We start from the raw sequence: 25,195 nt of genomic DNA, 5'->3' as shown, positions 1-25,195 counted from the left end.
AGAGAAGAGAAGAGAAGAGAAGAGAAAGGAACAAGTGTTACCAAAGCTGTGAAGAAATTGCTCATGTATCACTGGTGGGCATGTAAAATTTGAGAAACTGCTAAACAAAACAGTGACTGCTTCTCAAAAAGTTAAAGATAATAATATGATCCAGCAATTCCACTTCTAAATATATACCCACTAGAAGTTAAAATAGATACTTGTAGGCTAGTGTTCACTGTAGCACTATTCACAATAGTCAAATGGTGGGACAACACTCCCAGTATCTACGAACAGGAGAATCTATAAACAAAATGTGGTTTTCCCATACAGTGGAATAGTATTCAGCCACAAAAAAAGGAATGAAGTTCTGATACATGTTACAACATGGATGAACCTTGAAAACATGCTAAGTGAAATAATCCAGACACAGTAGCACAAATATTGTGTTATCCTACTTAACAAGAATAAGCAAATTCATAGAGACAGAAAGTAGAAGAGAGATAACCAGAGGCTGTGGGAGGGAAGAATGAGGAGTTTTTGTTTAATGGGTACAGTTTCTGTTTAGGGTGATGAAAATGTTTGGGATATACTCTGATAGTGGTTGCAAAATTTTATGAATGTAATAGTGCCACTGGACTGTATACTTTAAAAAGGTTAAAATGGTAAATTTCATGTTATGTTTATTTAACCACAATGAAAAAACAAAGTTAAAAATGGCAAATTTTATGTTAATACACTTTACCACAAAAATATTTTTAATTCAGTTTCTAAGTTCCACAGGCCACTTTTATTTTAAGTGCTCAATAGCCATATGTGGCTGGTAGCTACCAATCACCATATTGGACAGTACATACATAAACCATTTGCCAGACCACAGAAAGTTCTTATCTGAAGCTAAAACCACCAGTTTCAAATGCAAGATGAATAATAAATCAGGAGAAAAGGGAGAAAACTGTCCACTCAAATAGAGCCTGCAGCTGCATTTTTAACCATAAATAAGCAGTAGCTGCACGCCTTTCTGGGCAAAGGAAGACTGTGTGGGGCCAGCACATACTCCAGAGGTTTTAAGAAAAGGAGATTCAGAAATAGGAATTGGCAATATAGATATTGGAAAGAAACGTGACCTGGGTCACAGATAGTAGGCTTGTATCCATCTTTTCTGGGTTCTTACCTTCCTCATCTATAAAAACAGGGAGCTCGATTAGATGTTTTCTAATGTTTTTTTTAGGTCCCCAAGTGGATAGTTCTAGATTCTTAATTTTTCTGATCTCACTGCTACCTTTAAAAAAAAAAAAAAAGGAAAAATTGCTAACTACCTTTCCAGAATCAGCCTGAAAGGTTAAAACTAAAAGTCAACCAGGTTAGATTCTAGTTGTACTCAACATCAGGTGCACACTAGACTCAGTGGAGGATTTGAATACATCAAAGCCTGTGCTCTTGACACACAACCAACTGAGGCTGAGTCTCTGGGGTGGTACCCAGGCATTTGGAGTTTTTAAAGGTTCCCCAGAGTATTCTGATGCACAATGAGGGCTAAGAACCAATATGCTAGAATATAAGCACTTGTACACTTCAGGCAAGAAAAATATAGAAAACACTTTCCTCTCCCCTTGTCAGGCAATCAAAGCTACAGCCACACAGATGGCAACTGACAAGAAGAGAGTTATGTATAATACAAATACAAATCCTTGGAATTTGAGTTTTCTGATCCAGGAGAACATCTGTCTGAAAAAGAGCCAAGTAGAAAAGAAATGGTGTATTACTAAAATAAGAAGTTTGACATGAATTCTCATATATTAAAAAAAGAATCCCTCAGTAAAAAGTTTAAATGCTATTTTCTATCTAAAGCTCATAGAAGGAAAAGAAGTACACATAAAAGGGAAGAACTCTTAGAGGCTGAGAGTTGGCATTTTAAAAGGGCCAAATCATCTGTAGGCAGTTATCTTTGAGACAGGACCAGAGAGCACACACAATTGCTTTGAAACCTTTCTACCAGTAGCCTGCCAAGGGGATTCACCCTTTACTACCTGTTACAAAATTTAAATAAAACAAAAACCAGCCTTTATTGATTCATAAGTAGACAATAAAGTGGGAAGATGAAGGGAGAAACAGCTTCCCAAAGATCACTGACGAAGATGATGGTTAACATTTGCTGGCAGGCTCTGTTCTAAGATATCATCTCACTGAATTCTCATAACCACCTTGTGAGGTATGTACTGTTATAGTATTTTATAGTTAAGGAAATCAGAGACAGAAGTTAGACAACTTGCTCAAAGTCACACAGGTGGGAGTAAAAGAGCTAAGTCGGATCTAAACCCAGGAAGTCTGATTCCAGAGCATGTGCTCTGAAGCAGTATGCTCTACTGTCTGTCTCTCTCTCTGTGTCTATGTGGGTATGAATATCTATGACTGACTGAAGGCAGATGGAGGTACGGAAGAGGCAGGGGCAGGGGAGCAGAGGATAGCATCAGAGCAGTGTGCCCAGGAGGACAGACTAAAGAATGGGACTCTAAGGTATGCACCTGAAAAGAAAAAGGGAAATTACAGATTTCCTCTAATTCTCTTAGCTTGGACTGTTATGCATATGCCAAATTTCCAAGAAACAGGTATAAGGTAAAGGAAGCAAAGGACAAAGGAGAAACACTAGGCATTAAAATTAGAATCTGGGGATGAGGAGGAATAAGGTGAGCTAAGTATAAGGAGACTGTACTCCACATCAATCTGGGAATGTTCAGAGGGAAATACATGGCTTTCCCTGAGGGAAGAGGTTTTCAGTTCATTAAGAAAGTACATTTTCTCTAGTGGAAGATAGTTAGAATATGTGGATAGACAACATGAAAATCAGTCACCACTCAACTGTAAGTAAGTAAACTGACATTCAGATTTATAAACTCAGTGAGTTTGCTTAGGTGAAGGGCTAAAACAGCTTTCAGGTCTCTGACCATGATAGAACACAGGCACTTGTGGCATCTCTAACAGCTTAACCAAACCCACTGAGGGCTAGTCAAATGACTTAAAAAACTCTTCACATCTAATTATAGACATATATTTCAAAATTATTTCTTGCCCAAACATCTTCCTCAAGTGGAACTGATGGGAGTTACAACAAACCACATTTTGATGGTATTATTACTAAAATGTGAAATAGGCATGCAGCAGACAGGAAAGGGCCATGAAAAAACTAAGAACTCGACAATAAATCTGAAAGTAAATTAAGGTCTGGCTACCATCTGGGATAAAAATAAAGTTGTGCTGAGGGGGAAAAAAGGTAAGCGACGGGGTAACCTTATCACTTCTTGCTTTTATTACATGTTGTTAAACAACAAACATAACAAGTCAGCAGGTATATCATTACAAGGTCCAAATACAGCCTTTTTAATATGTAAACTAAACATAAAAGCAAGATATCCTTGATTTATAAATGGGCTTCTTGTGCTCACTGAGATCAGTCATGGAGATCTAGAACTTCTCAGGAAGACATTCAGGTCACAGAACGGCTGTGGGAAGTTAATATAAGGGATTTGCTGCAAAAAAGATGGCATATGAAAGATTTAAAGGGTTTTCCAGATTGCAAGGAATTTTTCTGACTCACAAAAGTAAACTGAAGCCTCTCTCTTGGCAAGGCAAGATACTCAGCAAGAGGGCAGATCTCACATTGCATATCTGGACTCTAAAAGCAAGTAACTGAAAGCCTTCCTAGAGAAAGGTAAAAGTAATATACTTCCATGGACACTAAAATACAGACAAGAAACGGGAATCCAAAACTTTTTAAAGGATACGGTCTGTACCAGGAAACAATGTTCTTCCAGTCAACAGCTCAGCCATGATACATCCAACTGACCAAATATCAACTGGCAAAATTAAAGAGAAATAAAAGTGCACACAGTGTCACTATAATCAGACTTGGCTACAAATCAAACTATAACTAGGGGTGAAATACTCAATTAATATTTAAGGCATCTGAAGTTCAACAAACATACGCATTTTTATAGAAATACATAAGCTTATTAACACCTTCACCCCATTAAAGGGCTTCACAGGTGGGCTAAGTCAGAATAGTTATGCTGAGAGAAAGAAGCTGTTCACAAAGGGGCAAAGGTTTCTTATCAGTACAAATGGTGGATTCTCCCAAGCAATATTGAGAGGTTAGGCTCACGAACCCAATGTCTTCAGGTAAAAGTACTTGGAGAATATGTTGAAAATATGAATAAGTATAAAGCCGATTGCTAAATCACAAAATCTGAAAGCTGTACACAAAAACCCCATTTCTCTATCTGAGCAACTGACATATTTCCCATTTGTGGACTTCAAAAGGATCACTGAGGGAAGAAAAAAATGTTTCTTCCCACTCCTACCATCTCTACTTCTGAGAATCCCAAATACACCCAACACAGTATTAGTAAGGCCCTAAACAACAAATGCAAGTAGTACCTGTCTGGTTGTAATGCATCCAGTTCAGCATGATCTCAGGAGCCCTGTACCACCTAGTGGCCACATAGCCTGTCATTTCATCATCTGTATGCCGAGCCAGTCCAAAATCCAAGATCTAAGGGAGAGAAGAGAAATCAGGCTCTGGAATAGTCAACCTCCTAAGACTTACCAAGCAGGAGACAAAAAACTCTAGTGTCTTACAAAACAAGAGAACAACATAGCACTTTCATAAACATATTTCCTGGTCCATGCTTAGCATGCACACTGAACACAGCGAGAACTTTAAAAAATAAAATTACAGAAAGGAAAACAAAAGTGCCACTGCTAGACATTAACCCAAGAGCAATGAAAATACGTGTTCCACACAAAGGCCTGCACGTGAATGCTCAGAGCAGCTTTATCTAGCCCCAAACTGGAATTGAAGCACATGTCTATCAACAGATAGATGGATAAATAAACTGTGGTATAGTCATAAAATAGATCTACTCAGCAATAAAACAGAGTGAACTATTGATACATATAATACAAATGGAACTCAATATTATATTAAGCAAAGTCAGATATACATACAAAAATACTTTATGAGTCTATTTATATGAAATGCCAGAAAAGATAAATCTACTCTAAAGTGTCAGAAAGCAGATCAGTGGTTGTCTAAAGCCAGGGTTAGGACTAGAGGGGTAAGGACTGGCTAGGAAGGGGCACAAGGGAACTTTCCAGAGTGAGGGAAATATTTTTTATCATAATTGTATTGATGGTTACATAGATATATAAATTTGTCAAATGTACACTTAAAATGATGCATTTTATTATATGTAAATTATGTTCCCAAACACAGCCACACAAATTCTATAGGATGCAGCAAAAGTAGTCCTAAGAGGGAAGTTCATAGGACTTCCTTAAATTATGTTTCCAAAAAGTTGAGTAAAAAAATGAAATGAAACAAAGAGAAAGTTGCAGAGCTGCTTGCTCTTTTATAGACAATTATCTCTTATTTGAATTATTCTGAATGAGTGGGTTTCTGCCCTTTTTTTCTCCTAGAAATCAATTTAAACTAGTGATTATCTCTTGAAGAGGATTGCTTGATATTTATACTGTAATTTTCCTTTATTATGCCTAACATATTAAATTTTTAACTTAACTTTTAGAATGAAAACAAGACCCCTGATGCTACTACCTTCAATGTCAAACTAAAGCTTGCTAAATCTATGGTTTAAATTTCAAAGTCTGATGATATTCCTAAGGACAACATGAATTTTTAGATAAAAAAGTCATGGCTTTATAAACCCATTCCCTATATAAATTTGCCTGGTTAGTCAAACATAATTACATGGTGAAACAAACAATTACCACTGTCACTTCATCCTACCTTCAGCTCACAGTCTTCATTCACAGCTAGATTACTAGGTTTTAGGTCCTAGGAAGCAAGTACAGAGAGAATAGGATCAGCTTTATGGTGCCTGGTAAATCCTTCCCCTAAAGGTAATGATGAAGATCCAAACATCAAAGTAAGACTTCATCCAGCTATAAACAGACAATCTCCAACCTACAGTCACTGTCTAGTCCTAATTAACCTTAAATAGGTAAAAACTATACATCTTCTTTCTTTAACTGGTTTAAACCTAGAGCAAAGCTGCAATCAATCAATATTTCAATGGCTAAAATTAGCTTAGATTAGGATCTTGGCTAAATGCCAGTCTCCCCACCTTCACCCTCCCCAAAATAATTCAATAGAAACACAAAACATACCCTGTGAATTATGTCAGCTGAATGTATATACTGTGAAAGAGAAAAATGTCAGTTAAATAAAGTTATCTCCAACCTCCTATTGTCATATTATATGACATATTTGAAGTACATTTTCATGCATCACTAAGAAATGCTAGTATTAACAGTGTTAGAAATCATAACAAGTGATCATCAGTAGTCTGTACATTTATCATAACTATGATTTCCATACCATCAACTCTATTCATAGAGCTGGAGTATGAGTGAAATAGAGCTTTTAACCTATTTTCTGGTTGATGCTCTGGAGCACCAATAAGGACTCAAAGCTGCAAAATATCAAAGGTGGTTTCATTATAAAACACTATTTATTTGCCCCTGCCACAAATAAATTAGCCTCCTTGAGGATGTTTTTAAAGTTTCAACATGACAATGACCAGATATGAGACTATATCAAGAAATTATTATTGTGTAGACGTAACAATGAAGAGTCCTTAACTCTCAGATATGCATACAGAAGTATCAATGGGTAGAATGATAATGATGTCTAGACTTGCCTTAAAATAATCTAGGGTTTGGAGGAATACGAAAGAAACATGATTAGCCATGTATTGGTAAATGTGGTTGCTGAGTAAACACAGGGGTTCATTATACTATGGTTGTACTTGTGGTTTTGTGAGTACTTGAAATTTTCCATACGAAAAGTTTTGTTTTGTTTTTCCTTAAGCCCTAAATCTGAAGGGAAAGATGGGGAGAGAGAGGGAATTTATTCCTCGAAATTATTACTAATACTGTCTGTACCTTGAGACCTCGGAGAATTTGGTAGATGAGGAACTGAACGTGGTCATCCGTAAGCTTCTGACATTTCACAATGTTGTTCAGATCTGCCCCCATGAGATGGGTCACCAGATACCTAGAAATTAATGGAGAGTTACAAAATAATCCAGAACCCCTGAGAAAGCTCTGATCTTCCTAAGACTTTTAAAAGTTTTTAAGAAAAGGCCACTCAGTAAGTACCAAAGTGACAGCTAAAAGCTTAATAACTACTCATGGGGGGGGCCCTCATATAATCACTATTACAACTTTAGCATTTGCCATCTATTTTTCTAAAAGTTTTTATACTTGTTCCTACTTGACATCTTTTCTTAGATTCTCTAGAGAAAAGAAAAAAAAGCAAAGATGGAGATTAGACTGATACATGTGTTCATATCAGTTTTCTAAAAAATGTTATTGCATACGAAGTATACAGTATAACTAAATGCATGGCCATATTTTTAAATCCACTAATATAATTTCACCTCATTTTATACCCTCCAAGTTGTAGGTTCTACAATAGGAGTATCTTTAAATTTTCAAATTATAACTCTCTTTTCAGAAATGACTGGTAAAAGGATACACTTCACTGACAATATTCCTGCATTTGCTTTAAAGGAAGGAGGAACATATTTTATCTGTAAGCATGATGAGCAATTCTAGAACTTCCCCTCACAGGTGTGGTGCTGGTTACTTATCCTGTCCTTACATCGTAAGATTAGGGAATGATTGCATTCAAGTCCAACAGGTTCACCATGGATATTCTAGATGCAATGCCTTACCCACTTATTACTGTATTACATGGCTATGGGAACATAGAAACCACAATCAGTACTAAAGAGTGCGCAGTTTTAAAAATTAGGTTAGGTTTTATCTGCTGTAAGAATCATTACCCATTCCTGAGCCTGAATAATGCATATCAGCTTAGCTATATAAAATGCTGATTTCACTTCATTTCTATTTTTTTATAAATTTGGAGGAAAAGAAACCAAGACAGTAAATTTAAATATACTAGTATATATGTGTATGACCTCTCTTTATACATACACATCACTATATTTATTACTTTCTTTCCTCAAAGAAGAATTAAAATTTGTTTCTGTTTCCTAATTTTCCTTTTTGGCTGCTATGGCCAGTTCTCAATTTCACGAAGATCAATAGGACTTAGCCTAGATGTAACCATAAATGAGATTTTAGCACTTCCTATTTTTAAAACTTGCATGTTTATACTGCCTTGAGGAAAGGGTAAGCTCTAAATGTCATTTAGAGAGTATACCGGACTTGTTGAAATGTTTTCATAAGGGTTGTTCTGATTTAAGAGATTCTTCCAAGCTCAACATAGCATAACCATAGGCATTAGTGCTTATTCAATGCCATGCACTGTCTCCTATGCCCACGTCTCATATACTCTTCCCAACAAGTCTATAACATAAGTCCCATTAGTATTCCCATTTCATTGATGGGGAAACACAGAAAAAGGATATGTAACCTGCTCAAGGTTAAAACAGTGATAATGTCAGGGGTTGAATCCAAAACTGTTTGATCTCAGAGACCATGATCTTAAATCACAGCCTATACTGCCTCCAAATTCTTCCAGCTGACACAGAATTTAAATCAAGAGAATTAATTTTTTTTTAATTTTATAAATGTTGCAATATTCCATCCTAATCACAGTCACTGTATTTTTTTTAACCCCAAACTGATACATAATCTGACAAATATGAGAATGTTGTGAATAACTGGTTGATACTGTGAAATGAGGACTTCCCCCAGAAAATCTGGGATAATGGTCGCCATATCCATTATACCAATTATGACAATTTGCAAGGATCGGGCTTGATGAAGATGAGGAAAGAATCCAACTTCTGTCTTTTAAGACTTCTTTGGAAATAATTACATTTTACGACACTGAATAGTAAAAGGATTATTCTCTCAAATTTCAAAAATATTTTTAAGGAGAAAAGGTAAACAAAGGAAAAATTGTTCTGGATGATTCTACCTAGAACCTATCTTGATTTGTCTTTGAAAGAAAACCTAAAAATCTTAACCCTCTAATGTCTGTGCTAGTTCACAAAGCTGTTAATAGTATTACAAAGGCAAACATATGAATTTCAAGACTAAGTATTGTGTTTAAATGGTTACCAGTAACTTAGGAAATCCTATACTGCCAGAAGACTACTGACTGCACGGCCCGAGAGTAAGCATGCTTTTAGTTAGAATTCTCCACAATGTGCAATCCCTTTCAAATCCCCTCCCCACCAGAGACCACAACCATTTTATCACTAAAATTTCCAGACACAGAGAGAGACTGGTAAGACATTATGTAAGTACATAAGATCAATCAGTCTATATAGTAATAACTATTGAGCATTGCTGCTAGGCCCCAATTAAGTCAACTGCACCACTACCATTATTCATGGCAGAACTAACCTAATCACTGTATGTTGTTTCCATGCAGCCCAAAGACCAATCCACGATAACTAATTGTCACTCAACACATAAAGAATTCTAAATAAATCTCGCAACAGCAGACAAAAGCAAGTATTGTGCAAAGTTACTGAATGCTTATGGAAGATATGTAACTTTTAAAAGTACTGAACAAAGGAGTGAGAGGAAAATGTACATGGGCACATTTTAAATAAGTCAGTCCCAAAAGGAGCATTAATAGATAGCCATGTAATTTCTACAGTATTAGTCTCTGGAAAGCAAATTTAATTACATTTCAGTAAAGACATGCCTATAATTGTATTCTTAACACTTCAAATAATTAAATCTGAGAACAGCTAGAAAGCTACCCAGTTCCTCCTTCTTTAAAAAGGAGTTAAGTAAGTAGGACTTTATTAGGCTAAAGGCTGAAAAGATGATTCCATAGCCTGATGATATAAATCCTGGTTTTCACTCTTCTTGTGAAGATGGTCTCCTTTAAATTTAATCAAACTGTAAAGGGCATAAATCATCATTACTCAGAGTGACTTCTATAAGTAAAACGGCAGTTTTATAAATGTACAGCAAAAAGGCAATAAGTGGTTTTCAGTACTCTACACAGTGCCCAATGTAGAGCCTCATTTATTAAGCACTTCTTGGATAATACCCAATTGTCAAGACTCCTACCTACTATACTGATTTCTTTTTTTAAGCATAATAAAATCAGAAAGAACCTATAGAGAGAAAAAAAAATCTCTTCTATATCTACAGTTTGGCATCTCTACTACTGTCAGTCCTATTTGATAAAGTAATTATCAAAAAAAGGCAAAAAATATTTCCATATTTAAAAAAAGTATTTTAAATAATCACAGGGATTGACAATTTGTAACCACACGTTTCTGAAATACATCCAGTGATCCTTGGGACTCACTACAGCCTATTCTGAAAACAGCAGACAGAGTGATTCTTTAAAAATGAAAAACAGATCATGTCACTCCTTGTCTTTGACAATGAAGACTTCTCATTTATCTTAAAGAAAAAAAACCCTTTAGTGGCAGATAAAGCCCTACATAATCCAGTATCCTGTGCCCAATTATTTCTCCCATTTCATCATCCATTTTTTTCTTCCCTGCTTTCACTTAGCTCCATACTGGCCTCCTTACTCCAGCCACACAGGCCTGCTTGCTGCAATTCCAATACAGCATGCAGTCTTCTGCCTCAGGACCTTTGCACTGGCTGTTCCTTCTGGCTGGAATGCTCTTCCCCAGATATCCACAAGTCTAACTCTTCTACTCCTTCAAATTTTTGCTTAAAATTCACCTTCTCAATAAGGCCTATCCTTAACCACTCTGTTTAAAATTGCATCTCTCCTCCTGCCTCCACACTCCCAACTCCCCTTCACTGCTCTACTTTTTCTTCTTGTCCATAGCATTATTGCCTGCTAACATACTATCTAATTTCCTTTTTTATATGCTTATTGTTTATTGCTATCTATCTGTACAATGTTCAGGAAAACAGGGTTCTTTTTTCTCTCTGTAGTATCTAAAGTACCCAGAACATTGTCTGGCAGATAGTAGGCATTCAATTACCACTGAATTGAATGACCCAGAACAACTCATATAGCATTACCAGTAAGACCAGGCAGGGATATACCTTATTGAAATACTCATGCCAAAAACGTTATCTGGTAAGCAGACCACTGTTCTAATGTAAGGGGTAAAAACACCATTCAGCAGCCAGGTAGGCAGCTTAGATGAGAGGAGGGCATATATCAACGTATAAACATAACAGAGCATGATTAGAGTTATAAAAGGGAACATCAAGGTGCCAGAGAACATAAGGCAAGGGCTCCAACCCAGACTTAGGAAGGAGTTAATCAAGGAAAGATTTCTTGAGGAACTCAAACTGGAAAGAGTCCCTGAAGCTTCTTTGTCTTTTTACATCAATTAACCTGAGAAAAGGGAGGCATCTGATTGATCACATTAGACAAAAACTGAATGGTATTTTCTTAAAAGATGTGTAATTTGTTTAGATTCTGAATATGAGTCAGTGACAACACCTACAAGCTTTAACAAGTCCCTATCCTCATTTCATCAGACCTCTCTGATAAGGAAATAAATTGAAAATTATAACTGTTAATAGTTAACTCATATATCTTTCAGCTAGACTGCTTCTCTTCCTGTATTACCTATTTTGAACACTCAACCTATTTCCAAAGAATTAGTGTTTCTGTAAGTCCAAACAAATGAGCTGGGAATTTCTTTCAGTGATGGAGGAAAGCATTATTTCCAAGCAGATAATGTCTCTTAAGAAAACAACTTTCCTCCACCCCCGCCCCCCAAATCATAACTTACTAACAAATTTTATCCAAGTACAAAAGAAAAATCAAGGGTTATCTACTCCTTTAATATTTTTCATTCCACACAAATCTCTTTCTCTGTATACTTTACACATTTCCTTCATTTCTTTGATTGTCTGAAATACATTTCAATCTCTACACCCCACCTTTATTTATGTTTTTCCCTTAGAAGCTTTCCTCCACTAAGCTCTTACATTCTGAGATCACTTAATACCCTGTGTATTGCTTTGACATTGCAAATTTGACTTAGTCCTTTAAGTTGTTTTAGGTAAGCATTTATGTTTCATCTCATTAATAAGACCATATGCAACTGAGGGCCTTTAGTTTTGATATCTTATGTAGAACTTATCAGTATTTACCCAATAAAAAGGATTAGTAAACTTTCAAGTAATAGTCATAGCTCTGGATCAAGAAAAATGTGATTAGAAATAAAGCCAAAAAAGAACTAAGATGTGGGCAATTTTCTATGTGGTATTATACGATTCAGTTCATCTCTCTTGACTTCTGAAAATTTCTAACTACTAAGGACTCAACAAGGAAGAAAACAAACTCCCTGCTCTAATAGAGCTTGCAAGCTAGAAGGAGAAGGTAGACTCAGTAACTGCACATTGTTTCTAATGATCAAAACTCACCACCTCTTTTTTGTTCCTTTTTCAAAAGTATAGTCTTACAATGAAGTATGCAGGATGCCTATTAATCGAGAAATGTAAAGTTCAGTAAAAACTTAAATTGTATGATAAATGAAAAGTGCTAACAGAAGCATAAAGGCACAAATACACATAACATTAAAAGCCAACTATAAATATGAAAAGCAATTAGGGATTTTGTTCATTAGCACAGAAAATTCCTGTTTAAAATTACTGTCTGCTCCAAACCTGGCAGCCTATGGATCGACACTAGTCTTCAGCTCATTTGATTTGGCCAGAACTAGTGGGTTTTTGTTTGTTTGCTTATTTTGTTTTAATGTGAATTTGAATACTTTTAGGAAGTGCAGGTATTCTACTGTATCACACTGAGCCTAGTTTATGTCATTTGTCTGGCCCTAAAGGTATTTAAATTCGCAAACCCTGCAATTGTAGCTAAAGATCTTTGATCTCTTAAGTAAATTCTAAGATGACTTTGGAAAACACTGAAATAACCATGGTCCTGGACAAGCACTACTTTTCTCTTAGTGATACATACCATAAAAAATAAACAATGAAACATTTTCCAAAAGGTAAACTTAGATTTATCATTCTATATTCATAGATTCTCTGGGATTGAAAACCACCTCAAACTTCGTCATTTTACAGGGAAGTTAACTGGGGCCCAGAGAGGCAAAGTGACCTGTCCAAGGTCACACGGCCAACTGGTAATTTGGTTACAAAAGTGCTCTGAATTATTTCCCCTAAAAAGATTTTTATTTCATCAGGGGGAAAGACCAGTGTTTCTGGTCATTCTGAGCCTGTTCTAACACTCTGCTCAGCAAGCATTCAGTAAGTAGTTACTGAGATTTGTTCCCAAGAAGTGAAGTAAGCTCTGGCTTATAAACAATCAGAACCCAAATTACACAGTGTTGTATGTCAGTTATAGCCCATTAAGCTGGAAATAAATAAGTAAATAAATAGTCAGAAGCCAGCTATAGTTAAGCAGAAAGAATAGATTCCTGCTTAGCAGTCATGGTATCTGTTGAATGAATGCAGAAATAAATGCAACTTCAGTTCAGTGAGTATGCTTGTAGTCGGGTCCCTTCAAATGGGTAAAAGGGGCAAAAGCGCTACAATGGATAAAACTTAACCTCTCAAAAGACACTGGCCTTAAATAAGGTCTTTTTATAAAAGATAAACAGGTTCATAATCCACGTCCGTATGACTGCTTAAGGCAAAATACAGCATTTGCTCAGGTCAGCAAATCATCAATTCCTTTCTTAAATAAATCCACCCTCGTTACACCTAAAATTTTGGGATATAGCTCAGACTTGATTCAAGTGTTTTCCAAAATAATTTACAAACCAATAACATCAGCATTTTCCCTACATTTAGGCAGAATATCAAAACCCATCATTCTTAGGGCAGTGAAAATATACTGTAAATATTATCATGATATTATGTCATTATCCATTTGTCTAAACCCATAGAATGTACAACATTATGGGTGAACACTAAGGTAAACTATGGACTTTGGGTAATTACGATGTGTCAATGTACGTCATTCTTGGTAAAAAAATATACCATTCTGGTGAGTGATGTTGATAACTGGGGAAGCTATGCACATATAGGGGGCAGGGGGTAAGCAGGAAACCCCTGTACCTCCCTCTCAATTTTGCTCTAAGCTCAAAGCTGCTCCAAACAAATAAAATCCTTAAAAAAATAAAAATTAATGAATTAATTTTAAAGAAAAAAAGCATTATTCTGCAATATTCCAAGTACAGCCTACAGTAGGGCTCAACAACTTGCCTGCCTGGGTAGCATCCAGTAATCTCTGAAAGCCTCCACATTATTGTGCCAAGTGGGGCTCAGGAAGCACAGCTGTTCTTAGTTATTGCCTTTTTTTTTTTTTTTTTTTTTTCTCTTTGCTTGTTTCTTAAACTTTCCTTAACAGGATCAAGGCTAATGTGGGTGGGAGTTCTTGCACTTAGACCAGATTCTCCTCTCTCATCTTCTACTCTCAGTCATATCATGTTCCAACTAAGTTCAAATGGTGGGGAAAATTTTGCTGCCTTTCCTCTTTCTCTTTCCATTTCATAGCCTGCATTTCTTTTTCTGTTCCCCTTTCATTAGACAGAAGGTACAAGTTCAAACAACCCTCCTGCTTGTTCTCTGGGAAAGGAGTAAATGGTGCTTGCACTTGGCCAAGGATAAGAGTAGGAGAAAATGAACCCAGGATAAGGGTGGGGAGAAACTGATTAAGTTCAGCACTGGGGACAACGGGGAGTAGAGGTTTAGGAAGAGCAGCCATAATCTGCAATTCTGTTCTGATTTTCACAACAGTCATCCTTTCCAGTTAGGAATGCCAAAATTTCAACAGGACACAATGTATCACTCTAAATTTAAGGTGTTCTGTCTCTCTTATGGTATGACGTATCTGTGAGTTGAGGATGGGAGGGAGCTATGCTAATTCAGACACCGGGAAAGCTACAGTAGAGCACTCATACATGCACAACACGTGCACAACATCCAGAACATTTGCTGGAATTTACCTTGTACTCACACATGTGCACCTGGGCATGTGAGGACATTAATCCCCCATGGGGCAACCCTTGCCAATGAAGTCAGGAGCCAGCGGATAAATGTTAGAACAGGCTCAGATAAATGAGGTGCATTCTGTACAGCTTCCTAGAAGATCCTGGCGGTTTTCAGACCAGCTGCCCACAAGGTGACCAACTTAATAACGCACCCTTGTAGCAACTTTCTCTCCCTCCCTGTTTCACTTTCCCGAGCCCCTGATTCTTGGTTCCTGAGAATCTCAGACTCTGCTTTCCAGGGGGGTTCCCAGGCTAAAACAATAGAGATGGTCACAAACCTAGAGAATTAACACTATCTGTCAGCTTTCTAAACATGTGAGGCCTTCCCCTTGTCACAGAACAGAAATCCAATACTTGGAGGCTCATAATACAGTTCTAGTACCATTTCCCACACACAGGTAGGATAAGAGAAAGGGAAGAACCCATGTGGAACCATGGCTCCATTACATTTCTCCATTTTAAAGTAACAATTTGAGAATAAAAATCACGGTCAAAACTCCCTATACTCTTCTCTATGGAACTAAGGACCAAGCACTGTCTTTCCAAATAGGAGACAAATGTGCCTGAGACAATGAAAATACTAATATACACCACACAGAATATACACCTTTGTTTGGTATCCATCCCCAATCCCCAGAAGAGTTGATGACAGGAATAAAGAATCTAAGTAGGATACTGCTAAGTGGTTCAGGAGTAGAAATGGGCTGCTAATCTTCAACCTCTAGCTGAAGAAGGCAAAGACAAATTTACTTACACATCATTGAATTCCTCCAAAGACCTTGCAGGTGTGAAAACATCCAACAGACCAATCACCTATATGAAAACAAAAATCAAATGATAAAAAAATACTGAACTTACTATAGGACCCATCAGGTCTTAGTCATTTTAATAGGAACTAATTCCAAATCCTGCTACCTTATTTCAATAACATTACATTATCATATACTTAATAATAACTCCAACTTGTTTTTACCCAAATTATGTTTTTGTTTTTTACTTGTTAAACATCACCTTCCATAATTACCTATTTTACTATTAAAATCTTACTAAATACCCTGTCAAATTTTAATTTCTTTAAAAGGGACACTTTTTATGAGATTAAAGCTACCCGTGTTACATCAAAGTATTTTTAATGTTTTATGGGCTTTTCCAAATATCCCTTCTCTATTGATTCTATTTATGGAGTACTAGTCATAAATATTGCAAGACAAAAAGTTTCCTAGCATTAAAATAGATCTGGGGAACATTCTACAATCTATTCATCTCTCATTTCTTAAATGGAAATATCCTTTTAATTCAAGTCATATTTTAGCCTATTTCCTTACTTCTTCTGCCATTATATGATTTCAGACATTTAAAAGTAACCCAAGAATTAAATATTTAGAAAAGACATTTACAATACAAATAATCAGCAAATCTCTCTGATGACTGTTCTACAATGATCCAAAAGCTGACAGACAGAAGTAATACATCTTTATTAAATTGGTATACACTCAAAAAAACCCTTTAACTCAGTGACCAGTCAAAGACAATATTTAATATATTTAACCCAAGTAAACCAAAACAATCACTTGGTCTATCATGGTAAGATTGAATCTAAGACTCTCAAGTAAAATTTATGAAAGGGTTCCCTTAATTATTTTAAAACTTTAAAATGTACAGATCTCTAGGCCCTTAACTAGGCAATATTTGTGGTACCTATTCAGACAACAAAAGGATGCAGCTAGCAGGCTGCTTCCCTTTAATCTTTCCTTAGAGCAGCTATTAATAAGATTAAGGTCAAAAGTTCAATCAGCAATGGACCGGACCAGCTAAGTTTGTTCAGAGAATAATTCTTACAGTCACAGAGGACATCCCCTAGCTCCTGTAACACATAGGAAAGTTATATATGTTATTTATTATCACTAATAAAAAAAATAACTTAAGATGAACGATGGATTATGAATCAGAGGAAATTTTTAGGTAAAAGATCACATGTGCATTCTGGCACCTAAAAAATCAATTTTTTTTACCAATTACTTACTTAAATTTTTCAAGAGTTTTAAGCTCCTGCTGTTGTCTTTGGAGGCCTGGCTGCAAGGTAAAAATTGGATAGTAGCCCAAAAGGAAAGAAGGAAGGAAAGGAAAGGAAAGGGGAAAGAAAAGAAAGAAAGGAAGGAAAGAATGAAGGAAGGAAGGAAGGAAGGAAAGAAGGAAAGAAGGAAGGAAGGAAGGAAGGAAGGAAGGAAGGAAGGAAGGAAGGAAGGAAGGAAGGAAAGAGGAGAGGAATTCCTCTTAAAATCCTCGGTCAAGCTTACTTGGAAGCCTTGGTTCTTCACCTGGCAAAAGTATTCTGACATTGTGTGAACCTAACAAGCATTTGTAGAATCAACCAAAATTCCAGAAATTTTCTACATTAAGTCTTTTGGCCCCGTTCCCTCTTCAAACATTTGCCAACACAAAACTATGAAACATTCAGCCACGTGCCTTCTTTTGTTCCAACAATAAATCACCAATATCTAAGTATAAGTGACTTTCTACATGGATACTGCGAAAACCTAAACATCTTAATATAGAAGAGGGGCTGCTACTTAGCAAGCTGCTTATAAAACAACTTATATAAAGTGAAATCCTGTTTTCCTTTTACTGTCAGTCCTCTTTTTATTTTTTTAAAGTCCTGCAGCCTTGCCTAAATTAAAACAATTGCATCCCATCACTGTGGCCTCTTGACTTCTACACATAAAGAATGGCCCAGATGTAAGCAGCCCAATATCATGTAAGACATATTTCAAAGTACCTCATCACAGAAAATTTAAATATGAAATACTAAAGAAGGTTGTTTCTGTGGTAGCTCACAGAGAAAAAAATGTGACAATGAATATACATATGTTCATGTATAACTGAAAAATTGTGTTCTACACTGAAATTTGACACAACATTGTAAAATGATTATAAATCAATAAAAAATGTTAAAAAAAAAAAAAAGGTTGTTTCTTATGATTGCTAGAAAAGCCAAGGCATAGATTCAGATAATCTAAAATAATTTTTGCCCTAAATGTTGGCTTAAATTGACTATGAAATAAAAAAGCAAAACAATAAATTACAGTGTTAGTAACCTTCTAAACTACATGCTCTTAAATTGGCATAGGTAACATCAGGGGGACCCTGGGGCCTCCTGAAGGTGCTTTGGGGTTCCATAAATGTTTGGTTTGCATTCCATTTTCAAAATACTCTTTATATTTAAAAAGCTATAACAATGTCTCTGTCACATTTATTAATGTATAATGAAAAACAGCATACACACTCAACTGTGTTAAAAACCAAATGTAAACTATCAGTTAAGCTGACAGGCCATTGATTTTATGCAGACTTTGGAAGAAAAGTTTCTCCTGCCAGCTTTTCCCACATATCTCAACTTCTTATAAACATGTCACTGATTAGAAGCCTGCAGCTCTGCACTGAGATTTTAAAAATTCAGGTTTGCACATGAATGCTTAAATAAAATTACACCTAGGAATAGATGTTATCTGTGGAAAACAGGATTTTCTCAACAGTACGCAATTAAAACATGAAAATAAATAAGATGCTGCAGCTGTGATTACAACAGCGTGCATAACCCGATTCCAAATTTAAACTGCAATGCTATCAATTTAGAAGAAATCTGTACTTTGTGAAACAAATGAATGCTAATAAAGTATCACATATCTGTGACTTTTTTCTTACTATGAAGAAAAAAAGTTTAATTATTGAAACAAAGTCTAAATAGCCAAGTAATATATTTACAGATTTTTTTTTATCCACTCATCTTGGACTGCACTATCTTTATTTATTTTTATTTTTGTTTTTTGTATTTATAGATTTTTGAATTTTTTTCTAGACAGTAACCATTAATAGGGTCAAGTGACTAAAATCTCTATGGCCATTGTTTCTACAGTGCTACAAATTTTACAGTTCGTTTCATACAGCAGTAACATAAATCCTTTTTAACCTGATTTTGAAATTCAGGAAAATAAGTGTCCTCAGTCAATTGTTTTTTCACTTTCAGTTAATATTTCAACCGCATCCATTTACTTATGGTATTAGGATGTTTAAGCACTCCTTTGCAGGATGGCATTGTCTTAAATTTCCAAACTGATAGAAAAGAAAACATTGTATTTAACTTAAACAATGCCTTTGTCACATTTATTAAAATACCTGAATCTGGCAAAGCTGTCTTTTGAAAATTAAAAAGAAAAGTTGTAATATTAAATTATACATAAAATAATAGCCATCTTTGAAGGACATTCAGTGAATCTAAGGCACTCTTCCTCTAACTTCTCCACTGAACCCATAACACAAAATACCTTAGATTCCTATATTCTGATAATACAGCCTTAAGTAAACCAGGTAAAGAATATAAAATTTCTTTGTAATATTTTCTGTTAAAAATCCTCGCAGAGTTTGTATTGTATCTCATAATATATTCTTTTTTATTATAAAAAAAAAGTTTATATGCTTTCCCTCCGAAAATCTTTAAGTAAAACTTGAACTCCAGGAAGATGTACCAATTTCATCCTAAGCCTTTGCGTGGCTACCTGACATAACACAGCGGCCACTAGCACCCCAGTATGAGAAGGATGGTCCAAAGTTTGATGTACTCTAATGCATTTCCATTTGTAGTAATTACAACACAATTTTTTCCAGTCTATTCAACAGCAGAATTTATTCTTCCTTGAATTCATAACTTACATTTTCATGTTTCATATGTTTAAGTAACCGCAGTTCTCTGTAGGTCCTTTTGGCATGAATAATGGACTGAAATGGTCTTGATAACTTCTTCACTGCGACACGTAACCCAGTTTTTGTGTCAAAAGCAGCACTAAGGAAAAAAACATTAAAAGCCCATCATTAAATGTGCTCTAAATACATCAAAATTAGTATTTATAAGGCTATTTCATTTCCAAATTAAATGGGTCTATAACAAAATACAAAAAAGTATAAAGATAAAAAATAAAATGACCTATAATACCACTATCCAAAGTAATCGTCTGTTATTATTTTTGGTATTTTCTTCTTGTCTTTTTTTTTTTTTTTTTAATGCATCTAAATCTAAGATCAGCAAACTTTTTCTGTGAAGGGCTGGATAGTAAGTATTTTAGACTTTGTAAGGCTTAGGATCTGTCTCAACCATTCAACTCTCTGGCTGGAGGTGATAAGCAGAAGATAATAAATTTTTAAGTGGATGTGACTGTGTCCCAATAACACAAAAACAGGCAGCCACCTGCTCTAGATGAGCCAATAGGCTGGTACACAAAAAGCTGGATTCTGTCTGTCTTCTCTGCCCAGGCCTCCCTGCCACCTTGCCACCATATGCTGTCTGATCAGAGTAGAGGCTTTGAAAACCACCATGTTTTCAGGACAATGAGTTGGCACAAAAATTTCTTGAGCATCTACAAATTTTCTATCACTTTCTAGAAGCTGAGATACAGTATGGAGTAAGTCAACATATGACTGCCCACAGGGGATGGGGGAAGAGGGCAAGAGCAAAATAATAAAATGATTTCAAATAGTGATGATTGCTATGACTAAATAAAACAGAATAATGGGCAAAAGAGAAAGCTGGTGGAGTTATGTTACATTAGCTAGGATGTCTGAGGAAGCACATTTGAGCTGAGACAACTGAATGATGAGAAAATAGCACCACTAAAGATAGAGGGGAAAAGAGCTTCAAGCAGAAAAAAAAAATTCATCAACATTTATTGAATCTTTACCGCATACCAGGAACTGTTCTAAGCCCTTTACATTAATTTTTTTAGTTAACTCTTTTATTCCCCAACACCCCTAAGAAGTAAGTATTATCATTCCCCAATTTACAAATGAAGAAACTGAAGCACAGAGAGGTTAAGTAACTTGCCCGTGGTCACAAAGCTAGAAAGTGGCAGAGCAAGGAGTCTGGATCCTGAGCTCATGCTTTTAACCACTTTGCAATGCTGCCTCTCAGAAGAGCAGGTGCAAACCAAGGGGGAAAGAAATGGAAGTAGAAAAAATAAGGCATGCTGGATTAACAGAAGAAACATGGTCTGTGTAGGTGAAGCATGGGGAGCAAGGGGAGAGTGGAAAAGAAAGGGGTCAGAGATAGAGGCTGAGGCTAGATCATACAGGACACGTACAGCAAGAAACTTGATGTGTATTTTAATTATGTTTAGAGACTGGGCTAATTCCATTATGCCTCATCCTCCTGTTTATCTTGGTCTCTAAAGGGCACATTCAAGACTTTCAGATCATCCATTATGACCAAACTATCTTCCCCATATGACTGTATTTGCTCCAGAAGTTCCCTTCCCTTTACCCCCAAATCCTTAAACTATGTTTCTGCTCTTCAACTCCTTTTCTGAAACTTTCCTCCACCTCTTTGCTTTAACAGAAACTAGCCTGTACCTTGAAGACACTACTTCTCTTATAGCCCTGCCATGAGAGTGGATATTCTCTCTCATATCCCAAGTACCTCATGGCTAGCAGGTGGGGTAGATGTCCTTCTTGCCAACCATTTCCACTTCCAGACCATCACTTTCCCCTTGATTTACAAAAGCTCCTGCTCATGACTGTTTCTGCCTCTTTGTGGCTGTTATCCACTGACCTGGAATTTTCCACCATTCACTGAAAAGTTAGTTTCTATCTCAAAGTCTCTCTCCATTCCCAACTTCTGTCATCATTCTTGGCAACTTCAACATCCAGGTGGAGGATACGTCCAACTTCCTGGCCTCTCAGTTTCCTGACCTCTCCAGGAAACTCCACCTTATCCAACCACCTCCATGGTCACACCCTGCACCTCTACCACCACCAGGAGCTGCCTGCTTACAAAACTGTGAATGCCAGCACTGGTTTTCCATCACAAACCTCCTATGCCTTTTAGTTTACTTCTAGCTTCCCTGTACCCTGACTACAACACTTCATTGACTGTTTCTATCCTTCAGCCCTCCCCTGTCCTCATTTCCGTTCTAGCCTGTGTGGGGGCTTCCTTATGCCCTCCCACCCTCTCTCTCTGATGTACTTACGTGGATAAAGTCCAAGTTTGGATGATCCCAACTATTTGATTCTCTTTGTCTGAATCTAAGAACTAACTCTGAAGAAAAAAGAATGCACAGTCATACAGGCTGGTTTCACTCTTAATTTCTGAACTTAACCTCAAATGCTCTCAATACTGCCACTTTTTTTTTCTATTAAGTTCACTTTCCTACTCAAAGTCATCATTTGACACCATCTCTTTCCTCAAACTTCCATTTGTACACCCTCCTTCTTCAGGAGCTGCCCTTGTCTTCACTGAGAAGAAAGAAACCATCAAAAAGGAGCTCCACCTGCCTCCCACTAAATCTGCAAACCCATGTGCACTTCGACCCATCTTCTCTGCTTTCTCTATTGCTGTAACTGAGGACACATGCCCTTTCCTTTAAAAATTCAATACCTCAATCCATGCTTTAGTGTCATCCTCCCTCATCTTCTCAATGACTTCACTCCTTTGTTCCCCTTCTCTCTTCTTTCTCAGCTTCTCCCTATTTCCTGGATTGTTCTCATCTAATTAAGTATGCTCTAGTTAGTTCCCACCCTCAAAAAAAACAAAACATTTCCCTTGAAAGCTCCCCATCACAGTTAAAATTCTCTACTGGTTCTCAAAGTGTGGTCCCTAGACCAGCAGCATCGATGTCATCTTGGGATTTATAAGGAATGCAAATTCTCGGTTGCCATCCCAGAGCTACTGATTCAGAAACTCTAAACTCTGTATTTTATCAAGCCCATCACATAATTCTAACACACAGTGAAGTTTGAGGACCACTAATCTATATCTCTGCTCCTCTGTAGACCAACAGCATTGGCATTATCTGGGGGCTCCTTAGAAGTGCAGAATTTCAGGCCCTAAAGTAGACTCTACTTTTTGAGATCTCCAGGTAATTCACATTTGTCTTAAGGTTTGAGAAGCACAGAACTACAAGATCCACACAACTGACTCATTTCCTCTGCTCCATTCTTTCCTCAATCCATTCCACTGAAGCTGTTCTTTTCGGGTCATTATTAACCTCTATTACCAAATTCAAATGGCCACTTTTCTGGATTAGCCACCGACATGGTTAACACTTCCCCTTTCTCTAAACACTTTCCAAATTGCAGTCCACATCAGCACATTCTACTGGTTCTCTATGACCTTCATGGCAGCTCCTTTTCTGTCTCCATCGCACGTGGTTCCTCTACTTGTGCTCTGTATGCTGGAGTTCTACAGGGCATGGTGCTGGGCCCTCTTTTCTCCTCTCTCCTGCATTCTCCTAGATGATCTCATCTGTACGCATGACTTTTAGTTAAATGCCATCTATATATTGAAAACTTCCAAATCTTTGTGTCTCACTGAAATCTCTTCTCAGAATCTGACTGCGTACATAGCATCTCTGTATCAAAAACATATAAGCAGCTTAAAATGAGCAAGTTAGGCCACCCAGAACTATTCCTCTCCCTGTCTCCTTTATCTCAAGAAATGGACATTTTATTCAGTTACTTAAGCTAGATATTTGAGTGTCATCCCTTATTTTTCCTTTTCTTCCAGCCTCCTGGAACCATCCAAATCTATCAGAAAGTCTTGTGGTTTCCACCTCCAAAATAGATCTCAAATTCAACTTCTCTTCACTTCACTGCTACCATACTAGTCTATGTCACCCTCATCGCCAGCCTGTTTTCTAAGACTGGTCTCCCTGCTTCCTGTTTTGTTCCCTTTTAATATACTCTCCACAAGCATTCAATATAATCCTTTAAAACTATAAATTACATGACACCACTCCCTTGTTTCAAATCCTTCAAGGAATTTCCTTAGCACATAAAATAGAATACACATCTCCTACCGCAGCCTACAAGGCTCAGGTGATCCGACCACCATGACCACTCCACCCTGCTCCTGTGCTACTCCTTCCCTCCCCTCAGCCACTATGTTCTGAATGTGCTGGTTCTTTTCTGTTCCTTAAACTTTTCAGTTTACAGGTAGTTCCTGGTTCCTGAGACGCTCTTCTGCCCCACTTCCATCTCTACTCCACCCCACAGATGAATCCTTATCTAAGCCTGGGCTTAGTCACCCCCTTCAGAAGTGCATTGAAGGGTTATTATAACTGCCTCAAGCTGTTATTCTGTCGTCATTTCCTTCCTCATCCTACATAAAGGGGTTCTCTCCCACTCCCCTTGTTCCTATAAGCCCATGAAATAGTAACTTCTTCCCTCTTGGAAGTACCAAGTACGTTCATATTCTTCTCTGAACCCCTCACTGCTCTAGTGAGTCTGGGAAACTGGCCACTGCTCCTGTGTGACCCATCCCCTTCAGCTCTCCACCTCACATTCTGCCTACCTCCTCCGCTGGTGAGCCTGCTGGGGTCTCCTGGAGCAAGGAATGTCAACCGGTTTCTAACTGACCTGCCTGTGACTGAGTGTGCAAGTCCAATTCAGTGTTGAAGAAAGAAGCAGCCTACTTGAGCCACCTGTCCAAGTCATTCTCCATGCCAGCTTTACAGTAATAAAGTACATATTTCACCTGTATTTGACCCCTGTATCTATTCAGCAAAAGCAGGCTAGGATTAATCAGTACCCTACAGATCCCAATAATCACAATTTATTACTATATGTTTATCTACTATTCAGCAGTGGTTAAATAAGGACTGAGGCTTTGGTGTTAGACTGTCTGGATTTTAATTCCAGTTCTGCCACTTAGCAGCTGTATAATCTTGAGGAAGTTAATTAAATTTGCTCACCCTCATATATAAAATGAGAATAATGTTTATATTTAATCTGTAGGATGTTTGTTAGGATTAAATGCAGTAACGTCTGTAGTAGGTTTACCAAAGGGCCTGTGGTCCATGGTAAAGCTCAAATATTTGACATTAATAATACCTGCCTTTCCCACTCATCATAAGCACCTTGAAGGCAGGAAGTGTCTTTTGTTTTATTCACTATTATATTACATAAGACTTAGCTTAATGCCTGGCACATGGCACATTCCTAATAAATGCTTAACAAAAGGAAAAAAGACTATTTTATAATGCAGTTTTCTGAAATATGAAAGAAAAAACTTCAGCTTTACCATTTGGCTCTCAACTTTTATAAATTCAACAGCATCAAACAAGAAAATGATATTAATGTTAAAAACTTACATTTGTTAAGTGCTTTTTATGGCTAAGCATTGGTTTTAGATCTTTACATCAATGAACATCTTTATCATAACTTTACAAGAAGACATTATTATTACTAGTTTATAG

General features: G+C 36.8%; 1 protein-coding gene across 2 annotated transcripts in view; it reads right to left on the bottom strand.

The window, feature by feature from the left end:
- The window catches only part of MAPK14 (mitogen-activated protein kinase 14), a 61,966-nt gene that overhangs the window by 19,710 nt on the left and 17,061 nt on the right, over window positions 1-25,195 (bottom strand). For both annotated transcript variants that reach the window (XM_010949015.3, XM_010949013.3), the window contains exons 2-8: window positions 19,665-19,794; window positions 15,712-15,770; window positions 6,940-7,051; window positions 6,163-6,192; window positions 5,783-5,830; window positions 4,414-4,528; window positions 3,762-3,833 (exon numbers count right to left, since the gene is read on the bottom strand). In XM_010949015.3, coding sequence (XP_010947317.1) covers window positions 3,762-3,833; window positions 4,414-4,528; window positions 5,783-5,830; window positions 6,163-6,192; window positions 6,940-7,051; window positions 15,712-15,770; window positions 19,665-19,794 — 566 coding nt within the window. The remainder of the gene's footprint in view (window positions 1-3,761; window positions 3,834-4,413; window positions 4,529-5,782; window positions 5,831-6,162; window positions 6,193-6,939; window positions 7,052-15,711; window positions 15,771-19,664; window positions 19,795-25,195) is intronic.

This window comes from Camelus bactrianus, chromosome 20 (assembly GCF_048773025.1).
Source record: "Camelus bactrianus isolate YW-2024 breed Bactrian camel chromosome 20, ASM4877302v1, whole genome shotgun sequence".
Taxonomy (NCBI): Eukaryota; Metazoa; Chordata; class Mammalia; order Artiodactyla; family Camelidae; genus Camelus; species Camelus bactrianus.
Note: the sequence above shows the minus strand (reverse complement) of the source record. Positions and strands in the feature narration are given on the sequence as shown.